The sequence below is a fragment of the Lissotriton helveticus genome, chromosome 4_1 (genome assembly GCF_964261635.1).
Source record: "Lissotriton helveticus chromosome 4_1, aLisHel1.1, whole genome shotgun sequence".
NCBI classification, from domain to species: Eukaryota; Metazoa; Chordata; class Amphibia; order Caudata; family Salamandridae; genus Lissotriton; species Lissotriton helveticus.
In genome coordinates, this window is record NC_136063.1 from 415,985,896 (window position 1) to 416,013,411 (window position 27,516).

The 27,516-nt window shown below is 45.3% G+C and overlaps 1 protein-coding gene across 1 annotated transcript in view; it reads right to left on the reverse strand.

The window, feature by feature from the left end:
* The window catches only part of SPAG1 (sperm associated antigen 1), a 906,455-nt gene that overhangs the window by 864,906 nt on the left and 14,033 nt on the right, over window positions 1–27,516 (reverse strand). The window contains exon 2 of the mRNA XM_078686952.1: window positions 13,136–13,269. Coding sequence (XP_078543078.1) covers window positions 13,136–13,260 — 125 coding nt within the window. The 5' untranslated portion in view covers window positions 13,261–13,269. The remainder of the gene's footprint in view (window positions 1–13,135; window positions 13,270–27,516) is intronic.

Here is a 27,516-nt window from a genome sequence, read left to right on the forward strand (position 1 = left end):
GAGCTTCACCTGGCACCTGACCCCCCCATGATGATCCTGGCCAACCAAACTCAGACTATTTGACGTAATTCCCTTGCGCCCCCCCATGACCCTCCCCCATAGTCCTGGGTAGATCCTGGTGCAGCCACAGCTGCAGTGCTGTTGCATTTTGCAGGATGAGAGGCGAATGCGGCAGACCAGCAGGGGCCTGGATGCTGCATAGAAGAACAACCATCAATTCTTGTGAGGCATTAAGATGAGATCGAGCCCCTTGTGCCTGCAGCCTGCACCCCAGTCTTGACCAGGGCCCCTCAGGTAGGAGTGGAGGCCACCTTTGTTGCTTGAGGGGTCTAAAAGACCTAAAGCCCATTAACCCTAATAACTACAAGCCTGCAGACACTGCAGGTCCTGTACCCTGCACCTGACAAGGATGCGAGAAACCAACAAGAAGGCAGCTGCCCCAGTGCTACTACATCCTTACTGATCCTCTGTGTAAGATGCATCGGACTGAGGCCCAGGAGGGAGAGGTGGTCACACATAGAATCTGCCCTCCTAACCGACTCTGCCCTCAGGGAGGGCTTATTTATGGTCAGCTCCTGAGCAGAGCTCCAGTGCTTTGTGAGACATGCAAAGAGCTGAACTATCAAGAGTGGGTCCCCATGGTGCTCCTAATACCAGTCTACTCATCACTTCCCCCTGGGCCTAAGAAATAGGCAATGCTATTCTCATTTGGGCTGATGATGTGGTGCCCCACAACAGCTATGCTGATCTATCCAAAGCAATATGGGGGGATGGAGGGGGTAGTGTACTCCTCCTCTTTTACTGCTATTCCTACTTAATTCTAATCATGATCCTATTGATATGGCGTTTGTGATTCATTGGGAGCGGTTAAGAAAATTCATTGAGTGCCATGTTCAGTATCAATATGTCTTCCTCTTGGGAGTTTCAGCACATATCCTGCAGTCCAACATGAATACAAGGGAGGAGGCGAACATCCACCTGCATGTAATCTGTCTTTTCCTGAGCTCTCTAGTGACGTCCTGAAGGACTCTCTTGTTTAGGGTGTTCAGGGACAGATTCTAGTAGCGCTGGATGGCATTATCATCATCATTATCTATAGCTTTAGCCCTTCTCTCTTCTTGTACTGTCTTTAATCTGAGCCGAAAACAGATTTGTTAATATGGCTCTCTCTATGGTCACATGTTCATTCCTCAGCTATCCTACTCTGTGCGCTCTGTGCGATATCTAAGCCATCATCCTTTTCCAAGATGTGAAGAAACAGGCCTGTGCAGTTGACTTTAATTTTCTCTCCCTCCACTGACTCTGTGGCGTTCCTTATATTATTCCTCATGCCAATAATAGGCACACATTCCATCGCTACATCGCAGAAATTTAATTGTTAAATTAGCACGCCCTTTAGCTGCCGAGACAGTAACAATTACTTCCGGTTTACCAGACGAAGTGCCCGCTCGGAGCTTGGTGTTGCAAATACCCTTTTATACAGAGGGATAGATAACGGTACACAGGCTTTTACGAATACATGCGTTTAATAAAAAACAATAAATACAGTATGCTTTTTGAAATTTCTTAGATCGAAGTAAGTCAGACTTCCGGGTCATTGCAGGAAGCGGCAGCATAAATACGCGGTCCCCTCCCTTGTTGTTTCACTTCGCATTGACATGAAGGAAACAGCACGGAGGAACAGGGAGGCCGACCACAGAGGATAAGGTATGTTAATAAAAGGGTCTGTTCTTTAGAACCTTAGTCTGAGCAAGGGCATTTCCCATGGGTGTTAGTCTAATTACAGCTCCATGTAATATCCGAGACTCTGCAGCCTGTTAGTAACTCTGAACTGTGGGTTTGGATAAATTTGGCACTAGATGTAATCTCCATGTATACTGCCCAACAATAAGAATAAATATGATGCTGCCATGTCATCTACGACGGCGAGGTAATCATAGATAACTCTCCAAATGACTAATATCACTGCATTATTCAAGTAAATTTATTTAGTCAACTGGAGTATGTCTAGATTTTTAAAAAAACCTGGTGAAAGAAGGAGTTAAATGATTAGAAACCTGTACAAAATTAGACATCTTATAAATTATAATCAGTTTTTGGCCATTTATATCCATAGCCATCAAATAATTGACGTTTGAACAAATCCTGAAAAGCGGGAAAGTTCAATTTAACCGCATCTAAAGACTATACACAGAAGATATTCACAAGATAGCTGGTGAGTAACAATTGATGGGTTATTCATTAAAGATAAGAGACCTTCAGGCCCTACTATTGGTCACAATATATATGTGACCAATGATATGTGATCTCTTTTATACTCAGGTCACTAACATACTAAAGCTGTCGAAAAATCTACTTCGATCCCTAACGGTGGTTTCTCCGTGCATATAGATAAATTCAAGTTCCATCAGAAAGGTAACAGGATTGATTTTAATGACTACATATGGGTGAGATTGGGGCACCAGAGAGAAATCATAGGTCAATTTTGTTTATGTATTCCTCAGAGTTACCCTGTGCGAATAAAAGAACCGGGTACAACTATTGACAAAGTTTGCATCAAGGCGGATAGCAATTGAAAAAGCTCCCCCAACCTAAGATACAGGTACATATAGCCGTCTCTTAACTACAAAAGAATTAGTTTGTACCAAATCAGTCAAATGAAACCAGGACCAGTAGTACCATCCTGTTGCTCTGATAGAGAAACGAGAACAGGTCTTTAAACTGGGGGAGTTGTAAGTAGGGTGTCAGCATAATACGTATAGTCTAGACAACAATTTGGTAAACAAGTAGGACATGCAGAATATGAAGTACACAATGATACTAAAACACTGTTATTCACTTGTAGATACGGAGTCAAATGACTTAATGTCCTGATGAAGGTGCCAAGATTAAGTAACACCGAAACGCCGCGTCGACCTTTTTAAAGTTTTTGACTGTAACTTTTAATTTGTTGCTACCCTAAATGGTATTTTAAAATGTCTGAATTATGTTTTAGAATGTGACCCAGTTGGGAGGCTTATATTAAATTTTGCGTATTTTTATAAATTGTTTGGATCATTGCCAGTTACTTTTTGTGTCTTTGTGTAATACATACTTCATTGAGTCAGGTAGTGTGTTTTGTGATATACCCACTAGAAATAGAAGATATACTTACCTACCTCCCCTTAGTTTTTCATCAGCGATCCCAGTCTGCTACAACTTTAACAGGGACTCTCTCCTTAATATCCCCCTCCCTGACATATTTTCCAGGGGAACCTCCCTTTTCTTTGATGGTTCCTTATATTACTTAATTGCGATCTGTCCTCAAGATCATCACTTTTGTCCATGATCACTTTCATATAAGCTACAGCTTTAGTCAACATGATCAGTGTGTGAGTGCATGGTTGCTATAGCATCCTCATTAGCAATCCCTGGTAGCGTGGAAGGGCTTAAGATATTACATTCATTGTGGCCCCATCTCAGTTTTGACTGCCTGCAGTTCTGCAAAGGTTTTCCACAGCTTCTCTTGGAGATCATATCTGAAGATCAGTAGGTCATCCTTAGTGGGTGGTGTATCAACTTCTTTCTTGCTTGTCTTTGTGATGCCCTGGGCTTTTGTCAAATCTTACCCTCTTCCGTGGGCAGATTTTTTCCAATTTTCACTTCTGTCCCAAAAGGATATAAGGCTTCACTGCCTCTTTTCATTGTCTAATCCCTTCATGGATATGCATTCTCGAAGGGTCAAGACTTTCTCAAAGCTCAATGACAGCTCCAGGGTTGGACAACAGACAAACTGGCCATTTCTGAAAAACTGTGAAGCTATTCCACCTGTATGCTCTTTTAATGGTGGATGCTCAAGGAACCAGGGAACCTGAGGCACAATTCCCACAGAAAATCTCTGCATAGCATCCCCTTTGCCCCACCAGATCAACTTATATTATAAGGAATCCCTATTCCAGATTCCATCGGGCCCATCGAAGGCAATATTGTCTCCAATGTCCGCTTGGCTGGTGCAGTGCGGGCTATGTGTTTGGCACGCCCTGCAGAACCCTACAAAGTTCTGACTGATGGCTGCAGCACTTGCCCCTCAATGTTGCCAGCCCCCCACCTTGATGTGTCCGGGGTAATCTGAAACTGCACCCCCAGCAACACACCCAGTGCACCTAAAAAAATGGATTCTGGTGATGTCAGTTTACCAGAGTTTTCAGAAGGCCCAGGATGGCTGACCTGTTCTCTTGCAGTGGTACACTCCCTGAGGCTGCACCTGCGCCAGCTGTTTTTTGCTCTGAACTGCTAGATTCACAGAAAGACTCAGGACATTTTACAAGGAACCCAGGCTCTCATAATGGGACCCAAATTGTAGATTTTCTAGCTGTTCAAGTTTGGTCTCTAGTACACATAGGGCCAGATGTACAACCTAATTCTGCGGTCGCAAAGGGGCATTTTGCCCTTTTTCAACCGCAAAAAACGGCAGCACAATGTACCAATCCTATTTTGCTAGTCGCAAATGTAATAGCGACTCGCAAAATAGGGTTTGCGACACTGTATTAGAAAGAGGCGTTCCAAGGGCGTCTCTTCCTAATAGCAACTCTGAAGCCTATGTAAGACTGTTTTGCGACCGCATTTGCGGTCGCAAAACACTCGCAGTTTACCACCCTCTTTAAGAGGGTAGTAAACCATCCACAAATGGGAAGAGGTCAGCAGGAGACCCCTTCCCCTTTGTAAATGGGTGCGCAAACATTTTTTAAGAGCAGGCAGTGGTCCCAGGGACCGCTACCTGCCCTTAAAAAAAATAAAACAAAAACGTTTCATTTCTTTTTTTTTCTTTTAAATGCATCCCATTTTCCTTTAAGGAACATGGGCTACATTTGTTTTTTAAAACTGCTATATTGACAGAGCAGTCCCAGACATGGTGGTCTGCTGATCCCAGCAGGCCACCATCCCTGGGAGTGCCAGCCATTCCCAATGGGTCGCAAATTGCGACAGCCTCACTAATATGCATGAGGCATGCAATTTTTGACCCCATTGGGAATCGCAAACAGTGTCTCTGACACTGTTATACATTGATGTTTGCGACTCGCAATTTAATGCAATTTGCGAGTCGCAGGCATCAATGGTCATACATTTGGCCCTAAAACCCTTTACCAGCTTCACATTCAAGGACATCAGGTCCTGTACCCCAGCACTGGAGTCCTTGATCTGTCACTCTAACAAATGAACTCTAGTTACAGGCTTCTCCTGATCCTTCTCGACTCTGTGGGTCCAGCATCATGTTCTCCTTTACTCTTCCTTGATGCAAACCTTGACTGGAAAAATTATCATCTTTGCACTGCCACCTGTTCACCATATCACTTTAAAGCAGTGCAGTCACTGTTATTAGGGTTCAATCCAAGGACCAGTACACAGCGCATATAGGTCTTATGTCTTTCCAATCCGCCTGGCACTCAGTACTTCCTCATCTTATGATTCACCATTGGGAGATCCGTTAGGTGCCTGGGTCGCTGCACTTTTTGCAGTGCTCCAGGTTTTCAACTGTTGCATGATCTGCGGGGCTCAATGAATAGTCACCTCTGGTGAGACCATCATCCATTGGCCGGCACTAACATCTTTGTCTGCTGCAGCCTAAGTTAAGCCTTAAGACACGTCCTGATCATCAACGTTTCCCCACCTCAGCTGATCTCTGCCAGCTGCATGGGTCTGCATAGATTGGCAAAGCCGAGCACTCAGGCAGTGCTGGGCTTCGCCAATCTAGTCACCTCTTCAAAGTATTGCAACCTTGCATGTACTCCAACGTCCTGTGTGGAGACGCACACCTCCTCCACTAGGCGAAGGTCAGCCAAGAGCAGGGCCCCCACTGTGACTGCTGTTTGAGCGTTCAGAATCGTACTGTTTCAGGCTCCATGTCTTCTCCACCTGCCTGGTCTATGCGTTGTGATGGACACTCTACAATCAGTGGCAGTCAAAACGGGAGATGGATTAGGACCCTAACTCAGAATTCTAAGAAGCACCGCCATTTTGTGCCCCAATCAGGTCAATCGTTTTTGATATGTTACACCACATGTAGAAAACATTTAAAATCAAGTACATTGTTTTTAGCTAAGTACAATGTGGCGGACATCTGGATAAATTATTTATTGTATACTAATTATGCCTAATTAGGCATCACTAACTGATAACTTTCCTTTTAATGTTAGTTTATTAAAGAACTAAATATAAATCCATAATTGTGGTGAAGTGGATGGATACACACATTGCTTCATCAAACAGTACAGAAAGGGAGAGGTAAGGCAGATCTGGAAAGTGGGGCATAGTCAATGCACACATTTGGAATCTGGAAGTCTGTTTTTTAGTTCTTCTGGAACTTTCTTTGGGTTGTCCAATGCCTCTACCCCAGTTTGGAGGATTCAAACAAATTCAATAGGGGAATCCCATCTTTTAAAAGGCCTACTTCACCTCATGGTGTGGAGGATTTCCAGGGTCACAGGCAAGACTCAGACCATTTTGCAACAGGCTTCTATGGTGAGCCTGGGGATAATTAAACAGAACTAATAGAACAGCATAAATTGCAACTATAAGTGTGACAAGACATTTTACACGCAAGATGGATAGGGGCTTAACTAGAAAGACAACTGAATGCTGGATACAGGAATTTAAAAGTAAACCGGTCCCGGAGCAGAAGCTAGTGGAGAGCATGCCATGTGGTTGCATTTTTTTTTAGGATTGCACAGAGATCATTGCAATATTCCAGTCAAGTATTTATGCCTGCAACCTCCAAACTTTAAGACTCAGTTTTTGAAAGATTGAAGTAAACGAATTTGTTTGAGCATTTTGAGTTTGTAAAAGTAGCTTTTTACTACACAATGTATGTGGGACATAAGGGAAGATTCAGATGGAAAAGAAATCCCATATTTTTCACATGGTGAACTTTGAGACCAAAATGTCAGGGGACTCAAGAGCTTGGAGTGTGGGTCTAACCTTGATACAAAGGTTTGTCCCCTCAGTTTTTACCTAGTTCATTTAACAATAGTTCATCATAATCCACATGTGGATGTCCTCTAAAATGAGAGACATCTATATACTGGGCTGGATAACTTGTAAAAATCTCAAATTGATCACTCTGTTGTTCAAATAGGATTACCCAGCAACTTTAAGGTTATTGCCAAGATCAAATAGAGGACATATGCAAATAATGAAGGAGGTCAGAGAAAAGTGTAAGGCACTCTATTCAGAGGCAAGACAGGCTGTGAGAAAAGGGGATACCCTAGGTCAGAAACAAGCATGAACATTCAATTGTATCATATGAGCCTAACACGATGGACAAATGCTGCAGATGGATTGTGTGATGCACTGAATCAAAGGCACATGAGAGGTCCAACGCAGTCAGCAGAGAAGGAGCCCCTCTGCCAATGAATGCCAACAATCATCCCGGAAACTCAGGAGTGCCAATTCAGTTCAATTTACATTGTTTAAATAATGAGTGGATAATCTGCAAGATCTTAGAACTAGTGATTGTGGCTTTAAAGGCCATATGATGCATATAGTTTTTTTTAGTATTAAGTAAACTTTAAAGGAGCAGATTCCAGTTCTTACACAGAACAAAAAGTATCCTAACTAACGCAAAAAAAAATTCAATCTATTAAGGACATGGTGGCAAGAATTAGTCCAACAAGTTTCACTGAACAAATAAATGGATATGTGGTAGAAGATGTTACCCAACTGGTTGATTTACTACGGGTGTCGTCATTTATTGTGGGTGACTTGTTACTGGAAAGTTGTGACTTCACATTTCTAATTTTAAAATAGAGGCTTTTTCTTTTCAAATAACATTTGGGTCCCAATATAGGTAGCAGAACCATTGTTTTCCTTAGTTCAGGGACCCATTGGCCGATCACGGATCCCTGAATACAAATGACTGGGTTGTTTCTCCAAGTGGACACTGGTTATAAGATATCAGGTCACCGACATAGAAGACTGTCTTACAGGGACCGAGGTCCCTTCAGTTCAGTAGGAGGAAGGATAGGGAGACTGAGAGGGTGGTCTTCTGCTTCCTCACTGCAGTGTCTGGCATTATAAGAGCGTTAGAGCATTAGAGCAGTCTACTGAATTATATTGGGCTTGTAAGGTTGGACAATTTTAGTTTCACTCCAATCTTGTATGCAGTGGACATCTGAAAGGCAGAGAATCAGGCAGACAGGCGCTGCTAAAAGTGGCTGTTTGAGAAGGTTCCCAGCAGGAAATCAGCTCAGCTGGAGGCCTGATGCTAGCTGAGGCCACTCTACCTCTCATTAGCTGATACTTCAGACAGTCCGAAAATGAGGTGGGGTTTGGTAAGCATGAGGCAGCCACTGCTAGCTGATGGTAAGCCTGCTCTCACTGTCATCGTCTTCCTTCTCCCAATGGACTTGGCTTGCCACAAATCTATGGACTCTCCAATTTAAGACCCTAGCCTACTGCATGGTAGTGCTCAGTTTCAGGAGGCAGAGAGTTGCAGCCTCCATCTCATGGTTCTATCATCCCTGAGCCGTCCTAGCACCATACAACTGCTAGGTTCCAAGGCTAAGAATTTCCTCCTCTGTGCACACCACTAATGCCCCTTACAAGCAGCTGAGATGGTAGTAAAGGATGTTAATGTTAATGTTATCACTTACTTATAAAGCGCACGGTCACCCAAAGGTTTCATGGCGCTACTCCTGCTTAAGTTGTTACATCAGACCCGATTAGTAGGCTAGCCCAAACAGCCAAGTTTTGAGTCCCTATCTAAAGCTAAGAAGGTTGTCACTGCTTCTCATTGTTACCGGAAGGGAATTCCAGAGGATAGGTGCCAGATAGGAGAATCTACAACCTTCAACCCGTTTAAGTTTTATAGTCGGGACAGCTAGAAGATGCAAATAAGATGAGCGCAGGTTGCGCCGGGAGACATGTTTGTTGATCATGGGCGTAATAAATTTTGGACTGTTGCCTTGCAGTGCTTTAAAAGCTAGGCACCCAGTCTTGAATGCCGCACGTTGCTCCACGGGAAGCCAGTGGAGCTTGATCAACAGGGACCTGGCAGAATGCCATTTAGGCTGTTTGTGTATTAGTCTGGCTGCCTGGTTCTGAACCATTTGCAGACGTTTTAATAGTTACTGAGGAAGACCGATGTAGAGGGAATTTGCAAAATTCAGGCGTGAAAGAAGCAGCGCTATCACCACTGGGATCAGAGCTGAGTGGGTCAGCAAATGGGCAATTTTCCTGATTTTACAAAGCTGATTGAGACTAGTGGAGATCACTGCACCCACCTGTCCTCTAAGTGAGAGGTCCGCATTAATAACTAACCCTAAGCTTTTTACAGACAAGGGCGGAGTAGGGGGGGACCCAGTTCACTAGGCCAGAAGTGTGGACCCCAGCAGTCCTTACTCTTCCCAGGCAGCACCAATTCCGTCTTGCTTGGGTTGAGTTTCAATTGGTTACTGCCCATCCAGTGTTGAATGTGGAGCATGGTGGTTTGAAATTCCGCAACAGCATTAGGGGCATCTAGGGGAAAAATCAACTGGAGGTCATCTGCATAATTAAAAATGGTGACCTTCCAATTCTTTAAAGAATAGAGCAGAGGCCTCAGATAGAGGTTAAACAATAGTGGCGACAGGGACGAGCCCTGCGGTACACCGCAAGAGGTGGTCACTGTAGGGGCAGTCAGAGTGCCCAGTCGCACTGCTTGCGTTCTGCCAGTTAGAAATGACTTAAGCCAATTGTAGGCAGGTCCTTGGATGCCTGCTTGTTCGACACGGTTCAACAGAGTGTTATGGTCAACCGTGTCGATTGCCGCCGACAAATCTAAAAGCACCAAGGCCTGATGAATTCTCCTGTCTGAATTAGCTCTTAAAGTATCCAGGACAGCCAGAACTACCGCCTCTGTTGAATGGGCTGGCCGAAAGCCCGCTTGATTTGGCTCCAGGTATTCCGTTTGTTCAACAAAATTAGATAGGCATCTGGCCACATGCGCCTCCAAGATCTTAGACAGACAAGGGAGAAGGGATATGGGGCGATAGTTAGAAGGGGTAAAAGGATCTGTCCCAGGCTTTTTCAGAAGGGGAACTATTGTAGCGGCCTTGAAGGCAGACGGTACTACCCCTTTAGTGAAGGAAGGGGAGAATGCTATGTGGCAGAGCTGTGACTATGTCTTTGATGGTTGCAGGAGGACAACAGTCATTTGGGGAGCCTGACTTGACCCGTGTAAATAAGCCAGACAAGGTTTTGGGGCATAAGACAGGGAGATCAGTCATAGTGACCGGGTTTCTAAAGATATCGTCCTGGCATTCTGTATTAATCGGGGGGGGGGAGATACTGGCTTTAATCGTATCAATTTTTTCCACAAAGTAATTGTTTAAAACATCACACATCTCTTGCGTAGGGGCATGGTTTGGAAGTATTCTCTCATCACTGCTGACCTCGCTGACAATTTTAAAAATGTCCTTAGTTCTATTATTCGCATTTAGTATTCTTACTGAGAAATTAGCTGCTTTAGCAGTCAATATAGCCTTTTTATACTCTATGCGAGCCGACAAAAACTGACGTCTGTCTGAATATTGTAGCCGTGCCTCCATTTCCTTTCTAGTTGTCGGAGCTGTAATTTTTGTATCTTCAATTTGGAGGTATACCATTTATGAGCATCTTGGTATCTAGTGCGAGAAAATGGAATCAGAGGGGCATGTTTGTCACTAGCCGATCTCAGCCAGTCCGCAATAGTTGTTTCCATATCATCGACGTTTGAGTTAAAGGTGGGAAGGGAGCCGGCGAGGGTGTGAATGAACTCGTTTGTCAAGGATCAATGAGAAGCTGAGATAGGATGACCATTAACATGCAGCAGGTACAATTAAAAGTGGGATGGGCAGTGATATTGAATGTCTGCGTGCATATGTGTGTGCAAACTAGTAAATAAGCAGGTACATTGGTGCACATGTCTTTCTTTGAAAAGATATATGGAGTACCAAGCAGATCGGGCAACATTTCAGCTCTCCCTTGCCTTAACATGCAGTCCACAATTTAGACTTCTTTCTTATCAATCCTTATCTCTTGAAACACAGATTACCAAAGTATCTTTGTCATGTCTGTTCCACATTCGGTAGCTATACAAGATAATTCCCTTCCTTCCCCATTCTTTTCATTAGTTACTTTACCTCAGCTTCTCAGCTAGTCTACTGTAATTCCATTTACCTCTCTTTTTGTCGTCTCTTTGCCCACGGGGCAGATCAGGCAGCAAATCACTTAATCTACAGTTTTGGGCATCAGACAAATCTTTTCATATTAAGGAATACATTTTTTAATGACTATTTGAAAGCACAGCGTACACCTAAAGGTATCTCTATGCTAATGGAGCTGAAAAGGAAATGTGATAAAAGGCTCTTAATAGAAACATGAAGGGCCTAGAAATATTCTCAGTTCTTTGAAGAGAGCCTCAGCTCTCTACACAAAGATATAACATTTTACTTTTCAATAAAAAGTCAAGTTGCCAGGGATAGCACAAAGAGACAAAGGAAGCTAATTTCAAGCTTTGGAAGAAGCTAGAAAGAGCCAAATATTACCCACCTTGAAAAGCTGAGAATGCATTGAAACTCTTACAAAAAGCCTATTTTGTATGCCAAAACAACAGTGCGCAGATCTCAACAAGAGAGAGCGAAGAACAGGCGCAGAAAACTCTTTGACATAATAAACCAACAATCAGGAAAACAATCAGGAAAACCCACACATCAAAAAAGGTCAACTGACATCTGTAACACCTTCTCCACTTTCTTTAAAGATAAAATCTTAACCATTATCAACTTTATTCTCTGCCAAGCTAGCACCTAACCTAGGGGATCTATCAATCTCACTCTCACGGTACACAACAAGAATATTGACCAACAAACCCCAAATGTTCCAAGAAAAATAGAGACTTCTGAAACAACTTCAGATCCATGTCTGAGATGGAAATCGAGAACACCATTCAGGCAATTAAACCTACCTCACAATTTGACTGTCCCATTCCCTCCCACCTACTGAAAGAAAGCCATCAATTTGTCACTCCTTTATGGACGAAAATTGTAAATGCATCTCTCCAACAAGGATCCCACCCTTCATACCGCTAGAAGACCTCAAAACAGCTGTGCAATCTCTAGGGCTCTCAAGACAGGACATTGCGAATGCCACCCTCATAGGTCTACCTAAACCTAGCCTAGCCCCAATGAAAGCTACAATAAATGCAGCAGCAAGACTTTAAACAGGCACAAAACGTTATGATAGCTTTTCCACATCACTCTGAGCCCTCAGCTGGCTCCCAGTGAACCTAGGATCCAACTGAAGGTTGCATGCATAATACACAAAGTGGTACAGAATTCTGGTCCCTAAATACTTGGCAAATAGGATCAAGCTATCAGGAGACAGAAGGGATTCTAGAAGTGCTAAATCCCTCATACTAGAGCTACATTAAAAAAAAGGAAAAATCAAACTCACTGCTGCACTTTTGCTGTATCTGCCTTAAACATTAGATACTCCCTACCACCATCAACAAGAGCAATTACCTCACTCAGGCTTTTCAAGAAGGAAGTAAAGGTCATACTTTTGGAAAAACTGGTGCCATAAGTGAACAATTTTGAAATTTTCATTCCTCCCTATTTGATATTGTACCCTACTATGTTATACCTTACTCTTTGAATTCTATGTACAGTGTATCTTAAGTATCAGGTGTTCCGACTGTATTGCAACCCTCATCAGCTCTCTCGTTGTACAGAGTTTTGATACCGTGTTGGTCATGTTCACGCTTTATAGAACACAACAAATAAATGATAGTTTGAAAGTGGTGTGACTGACACAACCAATTTTCACATTTTTATTTCCTATGACTTGTAATTGGGTCCCTAGAAGGAGCCAGTAATAAGTGCTGCCAAACCCACTGGAATCACAACCCGCTGGTTTGAAGGAAAAAAATAAAGTTTTCAAAACATTTTGGAAATGTTCAAATAGTTAACAGAAAAGGTACCTTCCAAATGTATCACACGCTTCAAATGTTTCTGCTAAAATATCAGCTGTGTAATATGCAGTGTGATTACTGAAAATCTGGTGATCAATCACATACTTTTACATAAACAGTAAGGACATACAAATGTTAAAATACTAAGCAACAGCAACAGTGAAGGTCTACCTTAATATGCTGAGAATCTTTTCCAAGTGTTTAACATCTGTGCATGTTTCAATGAACTTGAAATCAAGATGGTCGATGGGAATGTTATAGGCTTTTGTTGTCCCGTAGTTCATTATGGATGACATCTCTGAATACTAGGAAAAAAAAAAAAACCATTTAGTACCAGAAATATATCTTAAGATAATCTCATCTCAAAAGTGCAGGAAAAGGTAGAACGTCAAGCATGCCTGTAAGTGCTCTGCTTACTTACTGAGTTACAAAATGGTGTACAAGAGGCCCTCACCAACAAGGTGTCCATCCATGTGAAAGCAAAAGCAGCCCTGATTTAGTAAAATGGCATAAGCACTACAGAGAAAGGCAGTTGTAATGAAAATATATATAGCCCCAATAGACTTCATCAAATGTTATAGTATCTAGCCCTGTGCCAAAGCTTGCCCTAAAAATGATTAAACTAGTGCCTGGAAAGAAAGTTACATAAAAATCCACTGAACATGTCGCAACCTTAATATTATTTTAACTTTTCTGTTGTGCTGACTCACTAAAGCTTCATGAGTGACTACGTCTGGCCTGTCAATCAGAGCACCAGGAAGGATAAGACACAACAGTATCATTCTTGGGGGGTTGATTTCCAGAAGACCTGTACTTTCCAAGCCATTCAGGAAGAGAGAAGTTCCTCAATATACCTCGAAATAGAAGTAGCCTTTGTCTGGCAATAGGGTGACAATGCAACTGAATGTAGTTTTAAGATTTACACATAAACGTGTTTAATTGAAACAGTTTAATTTGAGTAAATATAAGAGATCTTGCTTAACATAAATGTGTTTAATACAAAGTCTTCTGCAACAAAATCAATGGTTTAAAGGTACATCACTCACAAAGGAGTATTCAGTATGGTTTGCTCCACACTGGGTAAATATGTGTGCCGGATTAATTTGTGTAACTAGTCTATCTGTTTCACTAATCTCACAGCATATTTCTGTAGCTTCACTAGACCATCATACAGTGTGTAATTCAGTTTGTTGGAGGTCTGAGCAATCCTCAGTAAATTACTTTCTGAGAATAACAATACCAACTCTGAGCATGGAATTTGCACATAAAACTACATAATGAGAAAATGTGTTCACCTCTAGTTCAATTTTCAAGGAGTTAAATAGAAGAACAACTTGTGAAATGCAACATGCACCCGAAGACATTTTGAGATAGAAAACATGCAACTAATAAAAAAATAGCTGACTAAAGACAGTATTAAAGGAAATGGATTTCAAGCACAGAGGTAGCGAGTTCCATAGCTGAGGACCAAGAAGAAAGACAGATCCCCCTTCCCACACCCACATACTAGATCTTTTAAACCTATGGTCAGAAAAAAAGTAGAGTGGTACTGGACCTTTTTAGAGGTTTATAAAACGTAAGACAGGAACTTAGGTGAAATCTTTCCAATTGATAAGAGCCAGGGCATTATTGCATGATGCCTAATAAACAGAAAATATTAATCTTATTCTTCTTCTTCAATAACTTTATTTCAGTCACAGTGGACTATAAAAGTACATAAAAAAACAGAATACAGTACATTGCAGTAATAAATAACAGAGAACATATCAGTAACAGACAATTATATATATACACGCCTATTTACAAGAATAGAATAAAACCAACACATCTAAAATTCAGATTAAATCATTCACTATGGTTATCAGAAGAGTACATATAATTCAATAAAATGTATAGATCAGGTATCTATTTCATTCAAAGATTTCTACGTTTTAGCCACATTCCGTTTAAAAAAGGGAGACGGCAAAACAATAGGAGGGTGCGTATCGTATTTTAATACTCTGTAAGCGTTTTCACGTTCTCTAAAACCCAAATTCCTGCAGATTGGTTTCGCCCAGCGATTTCGCAGCGACTGGTATTCAGGACAAAAGAAGACATGGATTTCATTTTCAAGGTGGTGTCTGCACGTTGGGCACTCATTGTTTTTGTGCGGGTCCCATTTGCTAGTAAATGATTCCCTTGGCAAGTTTCACGGACTTTAGCCTCACCTCGGATTTCCTGTGACCCTGTTGCCTGCTGCCGCTGCTGCCGCTACAACTGGCCGGACCCGCTTCGCGGGTCCCGCTGCGCGGTTAGCTGCGGCTGTCACTCTGCACTTTTCTTCAAGGGGCTGGGCGTTCCCGCTGACCGGCAGGGCTGCGAGGTTCCAGCGGGGGACTCCAAGGACCAGGAGTCCCCGCGCGCCCGTCACCACCTGGGCTGCTCTCCCTGCCGGCTCCACCCCCACCCTACCTTGTTTTAAGCACCGGCTGAAAACCCTGCGAGCTGATTCCCTTGGCAAGTTTCACGGACTTTAGCCTCACCTCGGATTTCCTGTGACCCTGTTGCCTGCTGCCGCTGCTGCCGCTACAACTGGCCGGACCCGCTTCGCGGGTCCCGCTGCGCGGTTAGCTGCGGCTGTCACTCTGCACTTTTCTTCAAGGGGCTGGGCGTTCCCGCTGACCGGCAGGGCTGCGAGCTTCCAGCGGGGGACTCCAAGGACCAGGAGTCCCCGCGCGCCCGTCACCACCTGGGCTGCTCTCCCTGCCGGCTCCACCCCCACCCTACCTTGTTTTAAGCACCGGCTGAAAACCCTGCGAGCTGATTCCCTTGGCAAGTTTCACGGACTTTAGCCTCACCTCGGATTTCCTGTGACCCTGTTGCCTGCTGCCGCTGCTGCCGCTACAACTGGCCGGACCCGCTTCGCGGGTCCCGCTGCGCAGTTAGCTGCGGCTGTCACTCTGCACTTTTCTTCAAGGGGCTGGGCGTTCCCGCTGACCGGCAGGGCTGCGAGCTTCCAGCGGGGGACTCCAAGGACCAGGAGTCCCCGCGCGCCCGTCACCACCTGGGCTGCTCTCCCTGCCGGCTCCACCCCCACCCTACCTTGTTTTAAGCACCGGCTGAAAACCCTGCGAGCTGATTCCCTTGGCAAGTTTCACGGACTTTAGCCTCACCTCGGATTTCCTGTGACCCTGTTGCCTGCTGCCGCTGCTGCCGCTACAACTGGCCGGACCCGCTTCGCGGGTCCCGCTGCGCGGTTAGCTGCGGCTGTCACTCTGCACTTTTCTTCAAGGGGCTGGGCGTTCCCGCTGACCGGCAGGGCTGCGAGCTTCCAGCGGGGGACTCCAAGGACCAGGAGTCCCCGCGCGCCCGTCACCACCTGGGCTGCTCTCCCTGCCGGCTCCACCCCCACCCTACCTTGTTTTAAGCACCGGCTGAAAACCCTGCGAGCTGATTCCCTTGGCAAGTTTCACGGACTTTAGCCTCACCTCGGATTTCCTGTGACCCTGTTGCCTGCTGCCGCTGCTGCCGCTACAACTGGCCGGACCCGCTTCGCGGGTCCCGCTGCGCGGTTAGCTGCGGCTGTCACTCTGCACTTTTCTTCAAGGGGCTGGGCGTTCCCGCTGACCGGCAGGGCTGCGAGCTTCCAGCGGGGGACTCCAAGGACCAGGAGTCCCCGCGCGCCCGTCACCACCTGGGCTGCTCTCCCTGCCGGCTCCACCCCCACCCTACCTTGTTTTAAGCACCGGCTGAAAACCCTGCGAGCTGATTCCCTTGGCAAGTTTCACGGACTTTAGCCTCACCTCGGATTTCCTGTGACCCTGTTGCCTGCTGCCGCTGCTGCCGCTACAACTGGCCGGACCCGCTTCGCGGGTCCCGCTGCGCGGTTAGCTGCGGCTGTCACTCTGCACTTTTCTTCAAGGGGCTGGGCGTTCCCGCTGACCGGCAGGGCTGCGAGCTTCCAGCGGGGGACTCCAAGGACCAGGAGTCCCCGCGCGCCCGTCACCACCTGGGCTGCTCTCCCTGCCGGCTCCACCCCCACCCTACCTTGTTTTAAGCACCGGCTGAAAACCCTGCGAGCTGATTCCCTTGGCAAGTTTCACGGACTTTAGCCTCACCTCGGATTTCCTGTGACCCTGTTGCCTGCTGCCGCTGCTGCCGCTACAACTGGCCGGACCCGCTTCGCGGGTCCCGCTGCGCGGTTAGCTGCGGCTGTCACTCTGCACTTTTCTTCAAGGGGCTGGGCGTTCCCGCTGACCGGCAGGGCTGCGAGCTTCCAGCGGGGGACTCCAAGGACCAGGAGTCCCCGCGCGCCCGTCACCACCTGGGCTGCTCTCCCTGCCGGCTCCACCCCCTCATCCACTAATCTCATAGGCATAAAAGTGAACTAACATCCCCGCTGCGCGGGAGCGCGCGGGAGGGCGCCGGGAGAAGCCCGGGACAAGGGCGGGACCGTTTGAGGCCGTTCGAGGCCTAAGAGGACTGGCCTGGCCCACCCCCCTTGGTTCTAGCCATTCTTATTGTACCAGGACTCTGAGACTAGTGAGTACTCCACAGAAATTATAACTGTCATACATTATGTGTACTCGGGGGAGTCGCAGTAAGACTGCACTGGGTTTAACTAAGACAAATGGTACCTTGGATGATTTTTTAGTAAAAACTAACTTGGCCATAGATGCCGAAATAACAAAAATGCAGAAGAGGGTTTCTATCGAGTTAGATGCTGCCCGCAGACTCTCCCAAACATTCACTAACTCTAAAAAATCCTCCTTGGGAAACATTGCGTCGGCTGTATCCCCCCAACAGCTTTCATGCCCCCCCCCCCTGTTGATTCTCGCTGACGTTCATCACCCCCCTGTTCCCTCCTCTCCCTTATCATTAGACTCCTCTTTTATTTTTTCACCCACGATCTCCAAATCTAGTGAGGGCAAATTGTCTACTGAACAGGGAAATCTTACCAATTGGACAGACATTCCAGCTCCCTCTTTTTCTGTAATAAAAAGCAAAAACCTACATCGCCAAGGCCTGAAAAAGAAAAATTATGCAAAACTTGTCCATGCTCGCAAGAGAGCAAAAATTGCAAGGCAGCAGTTCTTCAATCACAGAAGAACCCTGCCTTATACAGGGGAGCCTAAACAAATACCACCTCCACCTATTCAGTTAGCAGGGGGTGATAGTAATCTTACTTATTCTAACTCTGTTACTGCCCCTGTTTTAGAGAATTCTGTCGTCCCTGGGGATAACTTAACAAGGGGAGGGCAAAATGAGCTAGGGAAGGACACTGATAAAGCGGGTCATGATGATGACTTTCTCAAAACAGTCTGGGCTACCTTAAAACAATTATTGACACCTTTTGAACTCAGGCTGTCACGTATTGAGAATCACCTTCTTGAAATGGACAAGACCCTAGTATCCCTGGCCACACTTAGCCTAAAACAGCTAGAAGCAACATATCCTCAAATCACCGAGGGCGCTCCTCAGGCTATAAATGATGGCATCCAATCTGTACCAGCCGGTGACACTGGCACTCAAATGGCCCAAGCCTCTAAGGAGGCACCCCATGCCCCCTTAATTCTGTCCTCATCATTACCCCCCCCATTACCCAAACCTATTCCAATCCCTAAACCCCGGACAATTGCAAAGGTCGCTGACCCCCCATCATCTAATCCACCAACATCTGAGAAAGAATCCTACATAAAAAAGGTGCAGCCCAAATCTTCTTCCAGAGCTGACCAGAAGGCAAGCAACCCTATCACTCCCCTTTTAGAGCGTAGAGCTTACCTACACCAAAATCATCAGAACTTTCGCGGAGGCTATATTGACCTCCCTCCTGAGGCCGGCCCCTACGTTGTTATCTTGGCTGGGGTTCCTCCGCTTGATACTGACACTGTGGAAACCCAGTGGTCCTTAAAGAACAAAGTGATCCACTGGCTAAATGTTAATAGGCAGCTCCCTCACAACAACAGGGGTAGGGTCCTAATGGCCAGGAGAGTCCCATGGGTGGGTCGCACTTATAAATCAATACCAGGAGACTGCATCGTGGTGTCATTTGCAGACCCCCATACTGCCCATCTCATTACCACATGGGATCCATATGCGACCAAACAAGCCATTGTCACTAAACCCCTTACCTTTTTTTACCCTCCTAAACAGGTAGTAGAGTGTCCTGGGGCCTGGACTATAGCCCACAATCAGAGAGGGAAGGGGCACGGGCAGGGATGGCAACCCACTAACAGCTGGTGGGAAGGAGCACCCACTATGAACAGGTTTGAATGCCTAGATCAGGTGGATTGACTGGGAACCATTGATCTCCCACCCCGGTCGAGCGACCAAAATCACTCAATGAATGGCAGTAGTAGTGATAAATCACCACTTAATGTCAACAATCCAACTCATTTGGTGGTGGAACAACCCTGCTCTCTCCATCGCCCCCTATCAGTGCGGGCCACACAACATCTAGATAGGGCATATTTCCAAGCCCCGGTAGGCGTAATGGGGAACGAGGGACAAACACACCAGGAAGCTAGAGAACTAAAGCACTCACTGTTATCCTGGAACGTAGCAGGCCTGGGCAAAAAGATCATGCACACACCCTGGTTGGAGACCGTGCAGAAGCATGGTATACTCTGCCTGCAAGAAACTTGGCTTGCAGAGGAAAGGCACATTATGGGGTATCGAACATTTCACTCACCCGCTGTGCCTTCTCCACAGGGTCGAAATAAAGGGGGTTTGTGCATATACACTTCGAATGTAGGGGATATAAAGGTATATAACTTCCACTCTGACCAATATTTCCAAATTCTTTCATTTAAATGGGGCACCACACAAAAGATTATACTGGTGAACTTTTATAATAACATGCCAGCAAACGAAATGGAATTGATTTTGAATAAAATGTCTAATCACATCCATAAAGTAAGGGATCAAAATACGGGAGACCATACAGTTCTCTGGGTGGGAGATTTTAACTGTGCCATCTGCCCATCTTCTGAGCTAGGTTTGTGCGGCCTTACAGATCATGAGGAGGATGGCCCTCTCCACTTCTCACACACCAATCTGGGGTCTCTCCTAAACAGTATTATATTCTCTTTTGATCTCACCTTCGTTAATCAGGCATGCTCCCCCCCAGTTCCCTTTGCCCCAACATACAATGGAAGAGGCTGTGAAACGACAATCGACTTTGCATTGATATCCCCCACTAAACCCAATTTTCTAACTTTTTGGGAGATAGGGGTCGACCCAATGAGCGATCATTACCCTATTACCTTTGGGCTTAGGCTCTCAGATGAGAAAGCCAAGGAATCTAGCGGTACACTTTATCCACTAGAGGTTACCTTAACAAAGATAAATGGCTATGTGATAAAGTGGGAGAAATTGAACCCCATGATCTTCTTTCACAACTTCATATCATCTTGCTTTGCAGACATATCTGTCTGCTTAGAGGAAGATATTGATCCCAAGGCGATTATGGCAGCTTTTGCTAATATCCAACTGTACATAAAAAATCATCTAACCAAGAGCTACAAAAAGAAGGGGAAACATGCAGGCGGGTGGTTTGATTCCAGGTGCACAGTCGCCCTAAAGAACCTGAAGAAAGCTTTAAACACCACTCCGAGAAATAGGCTTCAAATTTCCGAGGCCAGAAGAGAGTACAGGAGGGAAATTTATCATCGGAAAGCAACGATGAAAAGGGAGGCCTGGGAAGCTTTGGGGGAAGCTGCCAGGAACAAGGACACTAACCTCTTCTGGAAAGTCATAAGATCAGTATATAACACCAATGATACGGACAACTGCATGGATGTAGCAATCACGGCAGAGCTCTGGGTAGAACACTATGCCAAACTTTACACCAACAGCCAGGGGGACACCAAGAATTACCAAAAGGTAATCCCATCCGCGAATAAACAAACACAGGATTATCTGTTAAGTGACCACCCAGCATCTCCATACCCAATTAATCTGGTTTTTACCACCTCAGAAGTTGAAAATGCAATCAAGGAAAGCCCCTCTGGGAAAGCCCCTGGCCCCGACCACACACCAGTGGATCTTTATAAAACAAATCTTGAATTTTGGGCTCCCCTGTTAACTAACGTTTTAAATATGGGAAACAAATGCGGCTTAATTAACACCTGGTCAGACGCAATTGTAGTGCCCATTTTTAAAAAGGGAAACAGGGACGATCCTGCTTGCTACCGTCCTATATCCTTACTGGACGGCCTCATGAAAATCGCAGGAAGGATCGTCCTTAAGAGAATTCAGCACTGGGAGACAGAAAAAAAGGTCATCTCGGAACTCCAATACGGCTTCCGAAAGGGACTGGGTACCCAGGAACAATGCTTAAATCTCTCTCTATTGATGTCCAAATATACCGAGGCCAAAAAAGGGGACCTGTTTGTTACATTTGTTGACCTTAGCTCAGCATTTGATTGTGTGGATCATCTGCAGCTCTGGTCAACATTGGAACACATTGGGGTGGATCCTACCATTGTCGTTTTTATTAAGGAACTGTATAGAGATGCCGGTGCAAGAGTGAGGTTCGGGACCCAGGGGCAATGTACTCAGAAATTTGCCATAAATAGAGGGGTCAGGCAAGGCTGCATACTTGCGCCCCTTCTATTTAGTTTTTATATTAACTCTATTGTAGAGCATCTAATAAATCAGCCAAGTGACTACCCAGCCGTTAATGGTAGGCCTGTACCCATCCTATTATATGCCGACGACGCGGCAATTATGTCCAGGACCAAGGTAGGGTTGCAAAGAGCGGTAACTGAATTCTCATCCTACATGGGGAAAAGAAATCTGAAAGTGAACATCTCTAAAACTTTCTCCATGCCATGCACCCAAAAAAACAAAAAGCCACAATGCTCGATACATCTTGACGAGCAAAGAATTGAGAGTACAGACACTTTTTGCTATTTGGGTGTTGTATTCGAGAGGAAAGGAGCTTGGAAACATGCAGTATCTGCTAGGAAGCTTGCCTTTACTCGTGCTATTGGGGCCCTGAGAACCTTTGCAGCCAAAATTGGGGGCAAACCAACTGCCGAGATGTTACAGATCTACCAAGCTAAGTGTGTAGCGACAGTCACTTATGGTGCAGGCCTATGGGGCTTTGAAAATGTGTCCTCACTTCAAACTTGTGAGAATCTTTTTATTCGTTATTTACTAGGTGTGAGTAAATTTACTTCAACTTTTATTACCCATATTGAGTCTGGCCTTAAATACCTTAGCGACACTATAAAGCTATCACCGTGTTTGCTCTGGCACAAAATCTGGACCACTACGGAATGCCAATTTAATAGAGAACTCATCACGGACTGTTTGCACCTGGATGCGGCACCCAAAATCAAATGGTTACGCCACGTCCGGCTGATGTTCTCAAAAATTGGACATCCTGAATATTATGATGACCCAGAGTCCCTAGAACATCTGTCTAGGCCAGCGCTCAAAAAACTTTTAATTACTCACCTAGAAAGTGTCAGATGGGACACCGAGAAACTCAAAAATACCACCCTGAGTTACCAAAAAATTACCCCTAATGAAGGTTTACAACTGTACCTCAGGATTGAAACTGCACCTTATCCTCGTATGCTTCTTACTAGGCTGCGGTTAGGCACTTTCTTCCGCATGGTCACTCTTCCAAAACAAAACGATTGGATTTCGTCGAATCTAATTTGCCCATGCGATGATCATTCATCCCAAAGTAATATTCACATTATGTTCTTCTGTAACCTGTATTCTGCCCCAAGAAAATTGTTCCTCTTACCGTTGCTTAAACGGTGGGGCATAAGAACATGTAAAGATGCATATCTGAAGTTACTTTTGCTTGATGAGGTGTATGTCATCTTTGTTGTTTCTCGCTTTTTAACGTCAGTGATGAAATACAGAAACTCTATGATGTAAATTTTACATGTTTAAACTTTATTAGCCGCTTTAACACGAGGCTTCCAGCCATATTTTTATTTTCATCATTGACTTTTTATAAATGGAAAATTGTTTTATAGTCTTTTTATAAATGTCTCGCTGGGGAAAACTTTTTAAGTTGTTGTATAAAATGTATTTGTATGCTTTTATGATTTCTCCAGATAAATCGAATAAAGCTAAATTTGATTTGATTTGATTTAGTAAATGACATGAGCGGCAGACAACCCATTCTAAATTGCATGTACAACTTCCTTGCCGATGCTGGATAGATCAGGTCAAAGAAGTCCTCCTTTTTGTACTCCTCTTTTATTTGAAGGAACTAAGAAGTCAGTCTACCCGCTGAGGAGTTGGCATGAAGAGCCAGTAGATTTTGGTGCCTATACTGGTATACCAAATCTGCCCTAGAGAGGTCTGGGCATGATACTTCAGGTGACCCCCAGATCTCTGGTAAGCCAATCCTGCCACAAAGCTCCTTAATGTGAGTTAGCCACGGGATTTTCTTAGTTCTAATTACAGCCCACACATCCCTGAACTCATTTCGATAGGAGGCCAATTCTGGGACAGACCAAAGTCTTCTCCAGTAGGTAAGTGGCCTTAATGCCACCTCCTCCTCCACAGGAAGTAACCCTATGTCCAGCCTGAGAGGCACTAATGGGGTATTAGCTGGCAATCCTAATAGGTTCCTCATGAATGAGTGTTCGACCCTGGTTAAACTTGTAGGCCTACAATGCCCCCAAAGTTCTGCCCCATATATAGTAGCTGCTCTCACTTGTACTTTGTAAATTTCTATGACTGGAGCGGCAAGCTTGTAGACAGATACTCTATGCATTTTTGATAACCCACCCACCGTTTGAATCAGCTTTAAGGTGGACTTAACTACTTGGGCATCCCATCCCAGGTGTTCCTCGAGAGTAATACCTAGATATTCAAAGGTCTTTACTCTCTCTAGGGGTATGCCATTCAATACTAGGTTTGGGCGGGTCTGCCTTGGAGGATTAAAGATCATAAATGTAGTTTTGGATACATTTATCTCCAGACCTCTTAGCGCACAGAAACCTGCAAAGCCATCCAGGGTGCGTTGGATGCCCATTGATGTCCTGGACAACAACAAAGTGTCGTCCGCGAACATCAGTGCGGTACCCTACCTGAGGCTAGTCTTGGGGGCATCGATGTCCTTGACGCTTATTAAGTAATCTATAAGCCCATTAATAAATAAAGTAAAGAGGGTAGGGGCCAGTACGCACCCCTGGCGCACCCCCCTTTGTACCGGGAAACGGGCTGACAATTCTCCATGTTTCCCGCATCTCACCTGGGCAAACGTTTCTGCGTGGAGCCTTCTTAGCACATCCAGGAGGTATAGTGGGATACCGAGATCGAGGAGAACTCTCCACAATTTATCCCTAGGGACCAGATCGAATGCAGACCTCAGGTCCACAAAGATGAGGTAGAGGCTGCCACCCTCCACACTCACTGTTTTCCAATAGAGGACCTGGAGTCGGCATATCTGGTCGATGGTTGACGTGCTCATTCTGAATCCGGCCTGGAGAGTACTCAAAATCTCATTTTCCCCTTCCCAGGCCTGGATTCTTTCCAGGATTATTCGTCCCATCAGCTTCTGAGCTATGTCTATTAGGCTAATAGGCCTGTAGTTAGAAGGTAGCAGGGGGCAGCCTTTTTTGTGGATGGGAATTATCTCTGCACCACGCCAGGTATCTGGCGGGTCAATCCCCATTAAGATGGAATTAAACAGGACACAGAGATAGGGGGCCCATATTTTCGGTTCTGACCAAAATAGGTCCCCTGGAAGTTTGTCAAGCCCAGGCGCTTTGTTAGGTAAAAGCTTGGCGATAGCAGATTCCACTTCAATAATGGAAATCTCCTGCACCCTCCCCCCCCCCCCCAATCGATGCTCATGGGGGCGCCTTGGATTGTAGGAGCTATAACGTCATTGCCCGAGGATGCATACAGGGTTCCGAAGTGGGCTTCCCATGCTGCTGGAACTATGTTAGGGGTAACTGCTGTTCTATCCTCCCTCCCCCCATTACTAACTATTGCCCAGAAGGATTTCGAATCCTTGTACTGTAGAGCTGTTCTCAGGTCTTCCCATTTGTCAGCCTCCCAGATCTTTCTTTCCTGTTGGATCACCTGCTTGTACTGCAAACAGAGTTCCCTAATCCTTGGCTCATCCTTGGCCTTAATAGCTTCAATTAGATCTCTTTTCTTCTTGTGACAATTGGCATTGTACCATGGGAGGGTCAGAACCGGTTTTTCCTTGGTGCTCCCCTCTGGAAAAAATACCTCAAACATTTTGGAGGTCAGTTGGTTGTGAATTTCAACTGGCCTTGTGTCCCACCCCACTTGGAAACCCAGAATCCCAGCCCCAGCCATTTCACTAAGATACGGCACAGCCTGCTGATAAATGTGTGCTATCTTGTTTGGTGAACCCACTATATGGGGTACTTTTACTCTGCTTCTGTTATTAAATAGCAGGGGAAGTTGTTGTACAGGGTCGGGCTCTATTTGGTAGTTTGACAGGCCCCAGCTCCCTGGCTTAAGTGTCATTACCAGAGCGTTGTGGTCACTGTCTTTCCGCTGTTGGATCTGAAAATCCAAAACCCTGTCCCAAGATATAGATTCGATCATGATGTAGTCTATGATGGATGTTTGCCCTTCTCTATTAAATGTCGATAGGCCAGGACTATCAGATTTTAGTCTCCCGTTGCAAGACCTCAGGGAAAGGGAGTGAGTGAATTCATTTGTAGGACCAACGGCGTCCATGCTTTAACCGGTGGAATCAGGGGTTCCGGAATATTCTAGTACTGGTTCTCAGCATCTGGATCATCTAAACCCATATTACTGAGGGGTTCAAACTGACAATTGAAATCGCCCCCTATTATTACAATGTACTCTTGGTCAAGGGTCAGTATGTATTCTCTCAGTTCTTCAATAACACTAGACTCTTGCCCGCTCTGGGTTGGCCTGGAATAGATATTGATTAGGGCTATGTATTTTTTTGACAAAAGGGTTAGGAGAACACATTGTATATCAAGTGAGTTTGTTTGCAGCTGTTCTGCTTTAGCACCCAGGTGCGTACCCACCCAGATGCTTAGCCCACCTGATTGTCTACCCCTACCCCTCGTCGTTGCTAGTATGTTGAAAGTAGCATATTGGCATATTAGTTTGTTTTTTATCCCTACCACATTCCAGGAAAGAATGTTAATGTTGCAGTTTACCTCCCCTGCCGTAGCCCTCCCATTAATACTACAGCTAGTTAATCCTGGTAGTGGGTCGGCCTTTTTTGTGTGCGTCCCCTCCCCCGTCTCACAACTAGCCCCACTCTTCCTAGGTGGTCTGCCTCTAGCCCCTACCTTTTTTGTAGGACTCCTTCCCATCCCCTTTATTGGTGTTGGTGGGAGCCCACTGCACCTGCTAGAAGAAATCCCCCTGTTGATTCCATTTGTTGTCATGAAAATGTTCTCTCCTCCCAAAAAGACATACTGGAGAATGTTACGCTTCATCTCTTGAAAGCCGGCCCTGACCTCTAGAAGGCTCTTGTTATCTACTTTGGTGGGTGAGGGCAATCTACACCTCGACCGTCAGTCTACTAAATTCAGGACACTAAATCTGTTATTGTGGTAAAACGTATCAAGTGCCGAGGAACAATAGTGAGATCCCTTCCAGTTTGCGTTGCCGGGAAGGACATTTCCACCCCAATTTTCCTTATCCCCCCCGACCGGCCTTCTCCTATTAGATTCAGAATAAAGATTACTAGAGGCAACCGGACAGAAATAGGTTAGGGGAAGGGATTTTATTTGCGTTTCTGTCCTGCCTGCCTCCCAATCGCAGATGTGCTTAACAGCCCACCTGTTCCTGAAGTTGATGACAATGCAATCACCCTGTAGACTTTTCGCCCTGGACCCCACCCAGTCTACACGTCTAGCAAATAGAATTTCACTAGATCCCTGATTAGGGAGAGGCCTATTATAGTTTAGCCAGTGGATACATTTGTTTTTAAGCTCACTGTAGGCTTCCGTTTTTCCCTGGCTCAAGGTAGGGACCCCATCTAAGACCACCACATAGGGTATAGACTCGGGTGGTAGGTCTAAGCGAGGTAACACAGTCTTACATACATCAGGGGTCTTTGCCATATTTGTTAATTGATCAAGCCTACAAACCCACATGTCCCCCCAGCCCTCCCTGTTCATATCTATTGTTAGGACGTTAGGTACAACAGGAACAGTAAGCGTATTAGGGTGTTCGCCCAGTGGAACAGTTGGGGGTGGCAAAGCCATTATGACATTTGTTGCCAACGGGGTTACATGCTGGCACCCTACATTTGTTAGCCTAGGGAGTCCCTGGCCATTGCTAACACAATCCACACCCCGCTTGCCCTCCACACCCTGTACTGTAGTACACAACGATTCAAGATGAGAAAGTCTGTGTTCAATAGAATTCAGTCTTTCATAGATAGGGAGGCAAGTCTCCGTGAAAATGTGTTCCAACTTAGCCCAAAAGTCACCCCCATTCTCGGGAGGAATCGTATCATCAATATCCTGAATGCCAGTTTACAGTTGGCTGTGGTAAGTCCGGATCAGCTACGATTTGGTTGCTCTCGGGGTTGCCATGTTTCTGCATTTTTGCTTTTCTGTTAG